Source organism: Nematolebias whitei, chromosome 15 (genome assembly GCF_014905685.2).
Source record: "Nematolebias whitei isolate Nwh7 chromosome 15, NemWhi1, whole genome shotgun sequence".
Lineage (NCBI taxonomy): Eukaryota > Metazoa > Chordata > Actinopteri > Cyprinodontiformes > Rivulidae > Nematolebias > Nematolebias whitei.
Window position 1 is genome coordinate 21,338,247 of NC_056512.1, and position 13,668 is coordinate 21,351,914.

The 13,668-nt window shown below is 39.1% G+C and overlaps 1 protein-coding gene across 1 annotated transcript; it reads right to left on the reverse strand.

Moving 5' to 3' along the window:
• Positions 1 to 1,238: 1,238 nt before the first annotated feature.
• On the reverse strand, positions 1,239 to 4,346 carry slc29a4a (solute carrier family 29 member 4a). The gene is made up of 3 exons (XM_037688489.1): positions 4,112 to 4,346; positions 1,570 to 1,701; positions 1,239 to 1,464 (listed from the first exon to the last, which is right to left on the reverse strand). The coding sequence occupies exons 1-3, from the start codon at positions 4,344 to 4,346 to the stop codon at positions 1,298 to 1,300; spliced, it is 534 nt and encodes a 177-aa protein (XP_037544417.1). The 3' UTR covers positions 1,239 to 1,297.
• Positions 4,347 to 13,668: the final 9,322 nt, after the last annotated feature.

Here is a 13,668-nt window from a genome sequence, read left to right on the forward strand (position 1 = left end):
CGAAGCCTCTTTCTCTTCGTAACAACTTAATAGTCTGAATGTTTATGAAACATTCACACTACTGTGATCCATTTTTTCCCCGTACGTGTTCAGCGCGACTCTCGTTCCAGTTTTTGTGCTATTTCAACAAATCATAAATCAAAACGTTCAGCTCTTTCAGGACAATCCTGCTATGACTTTTGGTATTGGTGCAACTTTAGCTTTTTGAAACATTTAGCCTTTTCTGCCGTTTTTTTCCTCATAGAAAATGAATTGAGCTCATTTTACATCCTTCAGATCTTTAGATCTGTTTACAAACTTTTACTGCTCCTTTCACATTTTGTTCGGCTTCTGCGTCTTTCAGCTTTCTTCTGCAAATTTAAACGTTTTTTTTCAGCTACTTTCAGCTAATTTCAGTTGTTTTTTTCCAGATGTTTTGTGCTCCTTTCAGATTCTTTCTGCTAACTACAACATTTTGGTGCTTCTTCTAACTTCTTTCTGCTAATTTCAGCTTGTCATGCTCCTTTCAGCTTATTTCTGAAAATTTCATTTTTTTTCTACTAGTTCAGCTACTAATTAGCTGTTTTATACTAACTTAAGCTTTTTCAGCTAATTCCACATTTTTTTTGCACTCATTTCAACTTTTTTCAGCCTAATTCAGCAAAAATGTGCTCTCTCCACTTCTTTTTTGTAATTTCAGCTTCTTTGTGCTTTTAAGCTACTTTTCAGATATTTTTTGTTGTTGTTGCTAATTTCAGTTTTTTTCAGATAATTTCCAACTTTTTGTGCTCATTTTTGCTTTTTTCAGCCTAATTGGGCAAACATGTTCTTTCTGCCTTTTATGCTAATTTAAGCTTGTTCTACATTTTCACCTAGTGTTTTAAAGCTAATTTTAGCTGTTTTCAGATAAATTCAATTTTTACTTGGTAATTTTTGCTACTTTTAACCTAATTACTTTTTAATGCTAATTTCAGCTTGTTATGCTCCTTTCAGCTTTTTTTCTGCTAGTTTTCAACTTTTTCTGCTCTTTCATCTACTCTTTAGCTGTTTTATGTTAATTTTATCTTTTTCAGCTAATTTCAGCCTTTTTTTCTATTTTCCTAATTTTTGTGCCCATTTCTGCTTATTCAAACCTAATTCAGCAAATATGTATTCTTTCTGTTTTCTTCTGCTAATTTAGGCGTGTTCTTCCATTTCAGCTACATTTCAGCAGGTTTTTAGCAAGTTCTTCTGCAATAAGCATTCACACTGCATTTTTTGCAGGAAATGCAGTTTCTCTAGTTTATTATTATTGTTTATTTTTTTTCTCCTTTCCATTTCACAGAGGATCTTTGATAGATGAGCTCCTTCCACACAGAAGCTGTGACTTACCTACAGTAATCCTGGTGTGCATGCTGAGTCTCTCCACCAACACGTTGTTGAGGATGACGGCCAGCAGAGCGACCAAAATGTACGTCAGACTCATGTCAAACACTATAGATGTTCCTGAAACACAGAGAAGAGGAGTGACCTCAGAGTGTAGATGCTTGAGGCATTCTTCTTTACAGGTCCTCGTGTTTTGTTTTATCGACACTCGTGCAAATTTTTTACCCTCAAACTTGCGATGCAGGTAGTCTACATCAGTGATGAAGCTGTTGTAGGGAAGGAGGAAACCAACTCCCGCCAGTAGCATCGCAAAGTAGATGCCATGGTAACGGTCGTCAGGAATCGGTTCTTCGAAGTCTGAGGAGGTGAAGAGGGAGTGGAGGGTTAGGGAGAATTACAGATTAGGTCATAATCAGAGGGGGATGTGACTGACTTCAAAACTTCTAAATCAGGGCTGAAGTCAACCCTCTGGATCTTCACTAACAAGATGAAGCAGGAACACTTCATTTGGTTTTGGGGGAAGATTGACCTGAGGAATCGTTGATGGTGGACCAGCGGTCCAGCTACAGTCCAGTGTCATGAGCTGGACGTCCTGCAGCTGATTCAGTGTGATGTTCTTTATGTAACGGTTCCTAATCTCGTTCTGACCCGGTAAGCTTCAGATGATTTCTGAGCAAGAAGAGGAGGGTGGAGAAAAGTACTTTACTGGATATTCTACTCTTGGCTTTTCAGAGTTTTATTTATTGTCCAAATGTTAATTTACAGTGTTGTGCAAAAGTCTTGAGTCGATATTCATTTTGTTGTTTGTTTTGTTGCTTCTGATCCAGATTTTCTTTTAAAATGGAATTGATCACCGTCTTTTTTACTTTTCCCACTCATTTTCTGCCCAGTTCCTGATTCTCCCGTTAACTTAATCAGATTCAAACTTCTCCTCCGGCTCTTTCTCATTTATTATTTTTATTTTTTACAGCTTTTGCTGCTCGTGCTCTGACATTTTTTATAAATGTGTTGCTGCCATCAAATTAAAAACCACCTAACTTCTTGAAAAAATAACAAATAAATAATAAAAAATAACATTTTACGAGTTTAAACATTTTGATCAGATGTTTTGTTTTATTGTGAATAAAACATTTTTATTTACGTTTGACACATCGTTCCAACTTGTTCAGGATTTGGACAATAAATCTGTAGATAAGTTAATAAATATAAAGATGATCTTGATGACTGATGACTATTTAATCAAGTGGACTTTAGGAGCAGACTGTCCTGATTCCTGTTCAAGCAGTGTTGTTGTTTTTCCACACACTGCTTCTGAGATTTGGCAGTAACACAAGGATACTATCACTTTTTATCAAACATTACTGTGTTATTTTCAGTCTTAATGAAGACCAAGTCATTTTTATGCCCTGAAATATAAAAAGTTTGTGTCAATAAATCAATTATTGAATCCTGCTCATTTGTCTGCATCTTAAATATTTATCTTTTCATTCTGGATGTGGCAACTCTCTTGAGTTATTTAACTCAGTGCTGGCTGATGGTCTAATTATTACAAAATAAAGGATTTAAATTATATTCTGAGCTTCACAGACTGGTATTAGTCACATTGCTCGTATAAAACAAGGTCGTAAAAAGAAAGATAAAGTTTAAAAAGATACTTCGGAGTAAGCAGACAGCATTGAAGGACAGGAAACAGATGATTGTGAGCAGAAACCCAGGCAGTGAGCCTCTGACCATGATCTAATTAACTTTGTGCAACATGTGGTCCCAGACAACATCATTATATGTAAACGGGACGGCCTTCACTAACACTTCCCTTTTCTCTCTCTTCATGATGCTGCTTTCTTCTGTAAACACTCTGGTCTTGTACTAATTCACTTTAAATACAAAAATAAATTTGAATAAATCTGCCATTAGTGTAACAGCTTATGTAGTCTCTTAAAATAGAAAAGTCCTGCAAAGAAATGCACACTGCACCACCGTGGATCATTTTCAGTGAATTAAATTGCAAACTATAAAGTCAAACATATAAAATGTTGTCCCTGCTGTATATCTAATGATGCAGTTTGAAAAGGAGTTCTCTCCAGTAGAGTTGAAATATATTATTGTGCCATGTTGAATTGTGGGTATGCACTCAGTGTAAACAAAGCACCTGCTGAAGCCACTGAAAACCACATGGGAGCTTGAGTCATGTGTTTGACATGCATGAGGCTGGTAAACAAATATGGCGGCTCAGAGAAGCCGAGAATCTCCGAGAAAATGTTTAATTAGAAATATTAGAGTGAATCTGCAGCTAAATGCAAAAGAGAATAAACGAGTGAGACTACGTCTAAGAATAAACATTGGGGTTGAAACAGGGTGGTGTTTATCTGCATATTTTACTCAACAAATCTGAGTGTAGCCATGTACCAACACATCATAGTTGTTGGACAAAGCCAATGTTTACCTGTTTTCAGTCACCGGCTGTTTCTGAACAAACACCAAGGTTTGATTAATGGACACGTTAACAATAAAAAAAAAAATGCTTATTTACTTTATGCTATTTAATTTATTTATGTTTGCCTAGTCTTCATGACTCTCCAGTGAGAGCTTGTAAAACATTAAGGAGTAAATTACTCCTACACCTTTTTTAATAAACATTTCTTTAACTCTGTTCCCCCACTTCCTGCACAAAGTGATAAATCACTACTTTAAATCACTTTTATTTTTTTCTTTCTCGTCTCTTTAAAAATAGAACCTGACACACAGAGAGGGAGGCAGAACCGCTCACCGGGCTCAGACAGAGCCAGCACTCCTCGCTCTGGGGCGTCTTTACTGATCTCCTCCTCCTCCAGCTGGTACGAGTCGAAGCTGTAGCTCTGCACCACGCCGCTCTCCCTGCCCTCCCTCCAGGCCTCCCTCCCAGCATCCCTCCATCCAGCTCTTCCTCCGTCCCTCCACACGTCCCGCTCCTCTGGCGTCTGGGCCGGCGTGGGCCTGCGGCGCTCCGCTCCCACCGAGCCCATCTCGAAGGCAAACACACACACTGTAGATCCCTCTCAATTAAACGGGCTCCATGGGAGCGTGCATGTTGGACAGAACCCCAGTGACACGCCCTGGAAGAGATGCAGGGCTGGAGAGAAGCCTCTGGATCTGCAGGAGGGGAGAAGTGACAGGAAACAGGATGAAAACGTCAAAGAAAAGGCAGGATAAACAATGTGGAGTGAAGGTTAGACACCCTGAGAAACATTTGCTCCTGTGTGTGAGAGGAATACTGAACGAGAGGTTCAGACTGACAATAGATGTAGGAGGGAGAGGCTGACAGGGTGAGGAGGAGAACCTGCAGCTCAGGGAACAGACACGGACCAGAACAGGAACTGAAAACTAAAATCTATGGCTAGTTCAAGCAATAAACCCAAAGCAACCACCCTCATGGTTGTAGTGTTTCAGCTGCTGTACGACAGGCTGTATGCTGATCCGTTTTAAACACACAGCCTCAAGTCGTTGTCTTAAGCACAGCAAATTGACCATTTATAGATTTCATTATTCAAAAAGGAGGAGAAAAGGTTGGAATTCTTGGGTTTTACCTTTAAGGACATAATAAAGTTTAAAATATCTCTGTACAAACACATATTTTGTCAGTTTGCTGCTCTGGAGCAGACAGGAATGTGTTAGCACACTGCCAAGATGGGAAGAGATCAGCAATGACCTTAGAGCAACAACTGTTGCTGCCTGCCAATCTGGGAAGGTTAAAGGTCATTTCCCAATGTGTCTATCGTTCTCTAGAGACAATTATTCAAAAGTGGAAGTAGAGACCACCAAATATTTATAGGAATCAACAAACTCAATAGGAACACCATTCGAGGATAATCAAAGGAAGAACTTCTTGTTTGAAAATAACATCCCTTTGGTTTTGTCGGCGTTTAGCACCAGTTTGAGACGGAACAAATCTGACTGGATGATGTCGAAAGTGGATTGCAAAAACTGGAAAGCCTTATAGCAACTGTTTTAGCTCGACAGTAAACAACTGTGTCATCAGCATAGAAATGTAAGGATGCATCAGGGATGCTTTGACCTACATTACCTATGTAGATTGTAAAGAGGGTGGGTCCTAAGACTGAGCCTTGTGGTACACCATTGTTGACTGTTAAATAACTGGAGGAGGTACAGTTATGCTGAATACATTTCCTCTGGTCTGAGGGATAGTGAACTAACCAATGGCGTGATCTGAGAAACCAATTTCTGAGAGTTTATGACACAAGATGTTATGATGCACAGAGTCAAAAGCTTTAGACAGGTCTAAGAAATGTGCAGCACAATAATCCTTAGCATCCAGTGTGTCAACATCATTAAAAACCTTAAGTGAAGCAGTCATTGTGCTGTGCTGTTTCCTGAAACCAGATTACCCATAATGCACAGCGCCACGTTTGACAAAACAGAACACGGCATATTAGCACAAATGCCTCATACCAACTGTTAAGCACGGTGGTGGAAGGCTGATGATTAGGGCTTGTTCTGCAGGACCTGGGAAGGCTTGTAGTCACGGAGTCAACCAAGAGTGTGAGACCATCTGTCCTACAGCTTGGACCAAACTGGGACAGAACCCCAAACACAGCAGTAAATCTACAACAAAATGGCCGACACAGCAAAGAATCAAGGAGTTGCAACGATTCAGACCTCACCCTGATGAAATGCTGACGGGACAGAGCTGAGAAGAATAAATGTCTGCAAACCTCAATGAACCGAAGCAACGACATGAAGTCTGACAGGGTTGTTGTTGCCAAAGGAGGTTCTGCTGAATCACGGGCTGGATTTAAATTTTCACTCGTTTGTTGTTTTTGTTTAATAAATGTCACTTGAAGACAGAAAACAAGTCCATTTTTCACCGCATGGACAAATGTCAATTAAGGGATATTAATGAGAAACAGAAATAATTGTGCTTCATGATATTCAGTAAAGATGCGATGAAGTTGGATGTTCTTCTGACTGATGATTTACTCATGATAGATAAGTCCAAATCATTCTCCAGCCATTTAGGACTAAAAGCTCTCCAGAGAATATAAGAATTTATTTGATTTATTTTCTAAAATTGACCAATCATGCTACTTTATGTTATTTGTTTTGGATCAGCCCCTCCACACCCTAAAAACTCTGACAATCCATTCACATTGAGACAGAACCAAACACTGTCCCACGCGTGAGAGCAACAGAACTTGTTTCAATAATGAACTCGAAGCAAACAGAGCTCTGAGCTGATCCTTGTCATGAAACAGCTTCACAAACTGTTTAAATGTTCAGAAGTCTCCTTTCTGTCAGCGCAGCAGCTGAAGCTCACTCTGAGGGAGCATGTGGACAGAAGCAGCTGTTGACATGTCTCCAAACACAGAACGCACCTGCAGAAAGCTGCAGAACCCAAAGACCTCCAGAACAGTTCTGCTTCATCTTCTGAACCCAACAGGTCGTGCTGCATTTTAAAAACCCCATCCTAAACCCTGATGATGCAAGAAGCTGATGTTCTCTGCAAAGGAAGCAGGTTGATGGAGGAGGCTGGACCCGATCAGAACCGAGATGTTTCGCCGAGGTTCCCGGTCCAGACCTGGGGAGGCGCTCGCAAGCTTTATAATACAAATAATACAAATAATAAAATGTTTCAAATCAAAAAGGCTGGAGCCTTAAATAATCTGATAGAAAGCTTCAGGTTTAAGATGATGATCTGCAGCTTGAACAGTCCAAACAGGTGAACGTTGTTTAAAACGAGCCACTCGTTAAAGAAAATAAAAACACTCAACATGATGTTCTGGCAGAGGACGAGTCCAAACAATGGATCATTTGAAGTTCTCCTACAATAAAGCCCGTCATGGTCGAACCTCGTTGTTTCTGAGCTCCGCGTTTTATCAGACACCAACAACAGGTTCTGTCTTTACCTCTCTGATCCCGAGATAAGAAGCTTCCTGCGGGGTCCCGGTGCTGGTCTCGTTCTCTCGGTCCGGACCTGGTTCCTGCTCAGCCCGTCTCCATCAGACAGGAGGGGAGACCCGGAGCTGTCGGTCCGTCCGTCGGTCCTGATGCGCTCCGAGCTCAGCATCCAGCCGGGGAGGAGGAGGTGGAGGAAGAGGAGGTGGAGGAGGAGGAGGGGTTTTGTTTCCCTTCATGCTTTCAAGTCTGACCGTCATTCAGATTTAATTCATTAGCAGTGCAGTCAACCTGGTTTTGTTTGTAATCTCAGAACTATTTCCTACGAATGTTTAGTTTAATGACCGAAAGCTAATTTAAATTAACCAGCAGGATTCGTTTCACTGCAAAAAAACAAAACACTTTTATCATAGCGACCACTATAATTACCAAATAACAAGCTTAAGAACAGCAAGGTAACACCACCACTCCGTGGTCTGCTTATATAGTTACTACTTAGCCAAAAACACAATCCCTCGAGTTGTCGCCATACTGTTGAAGCAAAGGATCATGGGAGTTTTTAACGGCGGCTTTTCTCGCTTTTCTCACTTTCCGTGTCGCTAGCTGCTAATGCTAATACTTGCATGATTGAATGCAAATAGAAACAAATAGTTATGGAATAGAAATTATTTTAAACAATGGATCATGAAGAAATGATGATAAGATAATACGAGAATAACGTTGTACGACAATAAAGAAAGTCGTATTATTACAAGATTTGTAAATTACGAGAATAAATTAGTAGTATTATGAAAATAAAGTCGTAATATTACAAGAATGTCATAATATTATCAGAATAAAGTCGTAATATTACAAGAATAAAGACATAATATTATCAGAATAAAGTAATAATATCAGAATAAAGTCGTAATAATAAGAGAATAAATTCGTAGTATTATGAGAATATCCATCCATCCATTATCTTTTACCCGCTTATTCCATTTTGGGTCACGGGGGTCGCCCGTGTCCATCAATCACTGTGCGAGGGGCGGGTTACACCCTGGACGGGTCGCAAGTCCATCACAGGGACACATAGAGACAAACGAGACAAACAACCATTCACTCTCTCACTCACACCTAGGGACAATTTAGAGTAACCAATCAGCCTAACATGCATGTTTTTGGTCTGTGGGAGGAAACCGGAGCACCCGGAGGAAACCCACGCATGCACGGAGAGAACATGCAAACTCCACCCAGAAAGGCCCCTGGCCCGGGGTTTGAACCAAGGACCTGCTAGCTGAGAGGCAGCAGCTCTACCAGTTGCGCCACCGTGCTGCCCATTATGAGAATATAGTCGTAAATTACGAGAATGTCATAATATTATCAGAATAAAGTCGTAATATTATCAGAATAAAGTCATAATATCAGAATAAAGTTGTAATTTATGAGAATAAAGTCAAAATAATACGAGAATAATGTTGTATGACAAAAAAGAAAGTCGTAATATTACGAGAATAAATTTGTAATATTACGAGAATAAAGTCATAATATCAGAATAAAGTCATAATGTTACGAGAATAAAGATAAAATAATACGAGAATAAAGTCGTAGTAGGCCCTATTATGAAAATAAACTCATAATAAAGTTGTAATATTATCAGAATAAAGTTGTAATATTATGAGAATAAAGTCAAAATAATACGAGAATAAAGTCGTTGTAGCCCTACCATGAAAATAAACTCATAATATTACCAATAAAGTTGTAATATTACCAAAACTCCGACACAAAAAAGCAGTGATGAATGTTGATATAGACAGTCCAATAGCAGGGGGCCCAACACACTGTGGCATCTTATGATAATCTGAAGCCATATGGCATTGCAGTTAATGGCTGCATTGACGGATTTAATCGTAACATAATGTGGATGGATGAAGGCATATCACAAACCGTGATCCAAAAGTGATCACGGAGTACTTCATAAACACAGTGGCTCGCATTGGAGGCTGTCCGCAGCAGGTGCGAGCCAACCCAGGATGTATTACGAGTTTATTCTAGTAATAATATGACTTTATTCTCATAATACTATGAATTTATTCTCATAATAGTTCAACTTTATTCTCATATTAATTTATTCTCATAATATTACAACTCTATTCTCGTAATTTTATGTTTTTTTCTTATAATGTAATTTTTTTCTTAGCATGGCCCTAAAGCTCTGTTGTATGTTGGAGACAAGATGTTTCATCTTCTTTTATTTTCATCTTTTTGTTTTGTTTGGGGAGAGCGTGTTGCCAAGCTGACTTACACAGTGCTGGCACCAGAACCTCCCTGTGACTGACAGTTTTATCAGTTCAGCTCAATATGCTAATGCTTCATCGCTGGCAGGGGTTTCCGTCATGTTGGCCTCCCACCGTAACCACGGAGGAGCCAAGCCTGATGGAAAAGAGCTAAATGGCTGATTGTCTGTCCTGATGCCTGTCACAGCAGCTGAACTGCTGCTGCACCACTGCAGGATGAGAAGTTGTGGGTTTGAATCCCTGGAGAAACACTCTGTTTTCATCTCACACAAATAGATTCAAACATGAATCATACTCATGATTGAATAATGGACAATAAACGATTCAATTAATTAAATAAACAGTTATGTTATATAAATACATGCAAAGATGTAAAGATGTTTTATTTTACATTTTTCTGTCCCCTGTTTCTGAGCGAAAAGAGAATTGGAATTACCCGCCATCCTTGCATATTGTAAGCTCAATAACTTGAAAAATAAGTGAGGTACTGAGGTTCTTTTGGATGTGTGGCTACATTGGCCACCTTGACCACCCCATAGCACCAACACTGTGTCTAGTGTTGGACAAAATTGCTACCTATGCTCCTTACCCTCACCAAAATCCATCACTCTGCGCTGCCTCGAACAAGTAAAAAAATAAAACTATGTCTCAACAAAAAGGTTAATTCATGTTTGCACCACTTTCTTTAAGTGAGAAACATTTCGTCCCCCATCCAGAGGACTTCCTCAGTCTACAGCCTGCCCAGATCTGTTCCACAGGTAGCCTTCATTGCTGTGTTTCAAGACAACCTCCTATTGGAATCTCAAAAGTAGGCTTTTAACACGTGCAAAACACACCCATCCAAAACAATCATCATATACAACAATCAAATGTTTTAGGCCAGATGGCCAACTTGCTACTCACAGAAACAGCCTGAGAACAACCAAGGCCAAAGTGGTTCAGAAAAAGGGTCTCAAAAACTATGTCCCATTTTATGCAGAGTTTAATATACACTAGACTATCTTGCACCAGAAACATTAAGGCGTTCAATTCCAGAAAAACTCGAAAACTACAAACATTCACTATTCAAATCTTTCAGCAAAAAGGGCCATCGGTGCACCACTTGTTCTTTTTAAAACTTGTGCTGTTTTTGTGACAAATGTTGACAATTGTAGGATATTCCAAAAATTTTGATGACATTTTTACTATAAATATAGCCATCCATCCATCAGTCCATCCATCCATCCATCCATCCATCCATCAATCCATCCATCAATCCATCCATCCATCCATCCATCCATCAATCCATCCATCCAGCCAGCCAGCCAGCCAGCCAGCCAGCCAGCCAGCCAATCATCTGCTTGTCCCAGAGTCGTTCCGAGAAGTATTCTTTCCACCTCCCAATGACATCAGGTCAACAGGTCATGGTCAAGGTCAAGGTTTTTTTTTATTGTCATTCACACCTCATTGATACATTTATTTGATTTGCTGCCATACATTTGTTTCAGGAAAGGTCTTGCTTATCTCAGCAAGACATTAAACCACTTTCTGCACAGCATGGTCATGGGAAATAAAAAAAACTCTGCAGGTGCTATGAAAGATTTATGAAAGTACAGAACACTGTACGAAACATTAAAGTTTCATTTGAGTATTAGATTTTTACATTTGGGCACATTATCGCATTACTACACCTGCATTAAAGATGGGTCAGACGAGAAAAATATGTATTATAATAAATTCAAAATAAGGAGATAATTTTAAAGAATATATACCTCATGTGCACTTTTGAAGTGCTTCTTTTTGACTTTATAAAACATTATTGCATGCCACCTGTATTTACATTTTACACCATTGTTTGATTATTTATTTATTTCAAATGTGGTTGTCAGTGTACAAAAAAATGGTTAAACTCACCAGAATAAGAGATGGACATCGTCATGTCAAACACAACATGCTACTGTGTAAATGCACATAATGTGCTGCAAAAAACTGAAATGATGGACGTCAGTACCCTTTTTTATATTCATGATTGTTCGGTCAACATAAAGCTGAATTTTCTGCAGAAACCTGAGTTTAGTCTTTGCAAACGAAACATCTAATTTTTTGTCGACATTACTATTGTATGTGCTGCAGCTTTGGAGTCTGGCATTATTCATGTTGATATTTTAGTTGAAGCGCTGCAGCAGGAAATATATTCAACATGTTGTCCCTTCAAGATCGGACTCCAAATAGACTTGATTACAAAAATCCTGAAAAGGCAATGACATTTGTTGAAGACGTTAAAAAGATAAATGATTAAAAACAAAGATTTCCGTCAGTAACTTGGGGATGTGTTGCCTTGAACTGAGACAGCAAGGTGGACGGAGGACGGCTGTTTGGAAGGTTTCAGCTCAGCTTGAAGTCATCTCTTTCTTGGCTGCTTAGAAGTGACCAGAGAGAGAGTTTGGGCTGGAGAGACATAGTTGAAGTCCAATAATAAAAAAAAAGCTAACGTTTGACACCTAATTTTTGATTATTAAAGTTTACTTTGAGCAAACTGATCTGAAGGTGTAGCTCAGGGGTGTCCAAACGCTTTCATGTGTGGGCCAAAACTGTCAAGATGAAAGGACTCGTGAGTCACAAAAATGTGAGTTTAACTCAACATGAACAATATTTTAGAGATAGGACAAAAGTTTAATAATTTTGGTGGAGAAAGAGTTTTAAATTGTTGTAGCTCCAAAACATCAAAATCCTCATAAACAATAAGCTTATATATTTTTTTGATTAAAAAAGATTAGATTTATTTGATTTGTTGGGTCTATGTTTAGTTTTCTTGTGTTTGGAAAGTTCATTTTAGTCTGTTCTCAGCAACAAAGCGTAATATGAGTAAGCGTCCTTTTAAAAGAGGGTTGATCAACCTTTTGTGCCATGGACAGCCCAAAATGCTGATCAAAGTTCTGAAAAATCATCCGTCAGTCGCTACAACAGATTCATAGAAGGTTTGATAAAGTTGATCAACTCGTATGCAGATGACACCACATTTCATTAATTTCCAGTTTCCCTCTTAATTATTTTATCAACTGCAACATTTAGACAAGTTTTATGAATCTTTATCCAAAAGTCTCCTTTCTGGTAGAACTCAGTAAAAAATTTTGGTGTTTTGTACCATGAGGTGGAAATAAAAAGATTATAGCCAAAGTTTGTATTTTGCTTAATATTGTTCATTTTGAGAAGATCGTTTTTCATCTTTTTGCTGTTAAACCTAAATATTATATAAAAAGGATTACCAACTAGTTTGCAGAAAGTCTGCATCAACCTCATAAGCCTGCTGGACAAAATTATACCATTCTTAAACTGCAGTTGTGGGCCACATGAAATCACTCCAAGGGTCACAAATGGCCCTCGGGCCACACTTTGGACACCCGTGGCCGTGGTGCAGCTAATAACACGATATGGCCTGAGGGAAAATGTGGGCTGACTCCAGATGTTCATCAGTTGTAGATGTGGATCCAATAATTAGAATCGGAAAGAAACTGCTCAGTTGTTTGTGAGATATTTTGCTAACAGAGACAGACGTATACATACACACAGTTAAAAACTTTATTTCCCATTTTCCATCAGCAGCAGGCAAAAATAAAAATGAAGAATACATATAAAGCAGGTTCTCTTAAAGCGGTGTTGCTCAGATGATAAAGCAATTCTCATCATCAGCCAAATTATTCCCTGCAGGACATAAAACCAGTCCAGATGTTCTACATTTGATCCACATTAAATCCTCTGGAAGGAGATGTTCTCTGTTTTGTCATGTCTTCTCATTTCGCTGCTTGTCTGCCCACAGCTCAGGATTTATGCTACGTATTGAATAATAACAGCTTGCCGTGTTGCTTTTGCCCACAGCGCTTTGCTTAGAAAAGAGTGAGTTCCTGTCGATCTGGTGGTGCGAGCACAGACTTGTGTGTGTGTCCCATAAATATATCCCTGAGCCGTTCTCTGTTATGAATGTATAAAAAGGTCAGACAGTGTTATGTCCCATTTACTCCAGTAGATTTACATTCCTTTCCAACCAGTACCCTGCAGCACTGCACTAAAACAGAATGTGTGTGTGGGAGTGTGTCAGTAACAGTGTTTATGCAGCTCTTTAGCTTACAGCTGTATGTGTGTGTGTGTGTGTGTGTGTGTGTGTGTGTGTGTGTGTGTGTGT

What these genes read in the sequence shown, in the direction of transcription:
- slc29a4a (XM_037688489.1), bottom strand. Translation starts at nt 4,346, where the DNA reads ATGGGCTCGGTGGGAGCGGAGCGCCGCAGGCCCACGCCGGCCCAGACG. An exon ending in GCTGGCTCTGTCTGAGCCCG is followed by an intron (nt 1,702 to 4,111) that starts GTGAGCGGTTCT and finishes TCACCTCCTCAG; the next exon opens with ACTTCGAAGAACCGATTCCT. An exon ending in CCTGCATCGCAAGTTTGAGG is followed by an intron (nt 1,465 to 1,569) that starts GTAAAAAATTTG and finishes TCTGTGTTTCAG; the next exon opens with GAACATCTATAGTGTTTGAC.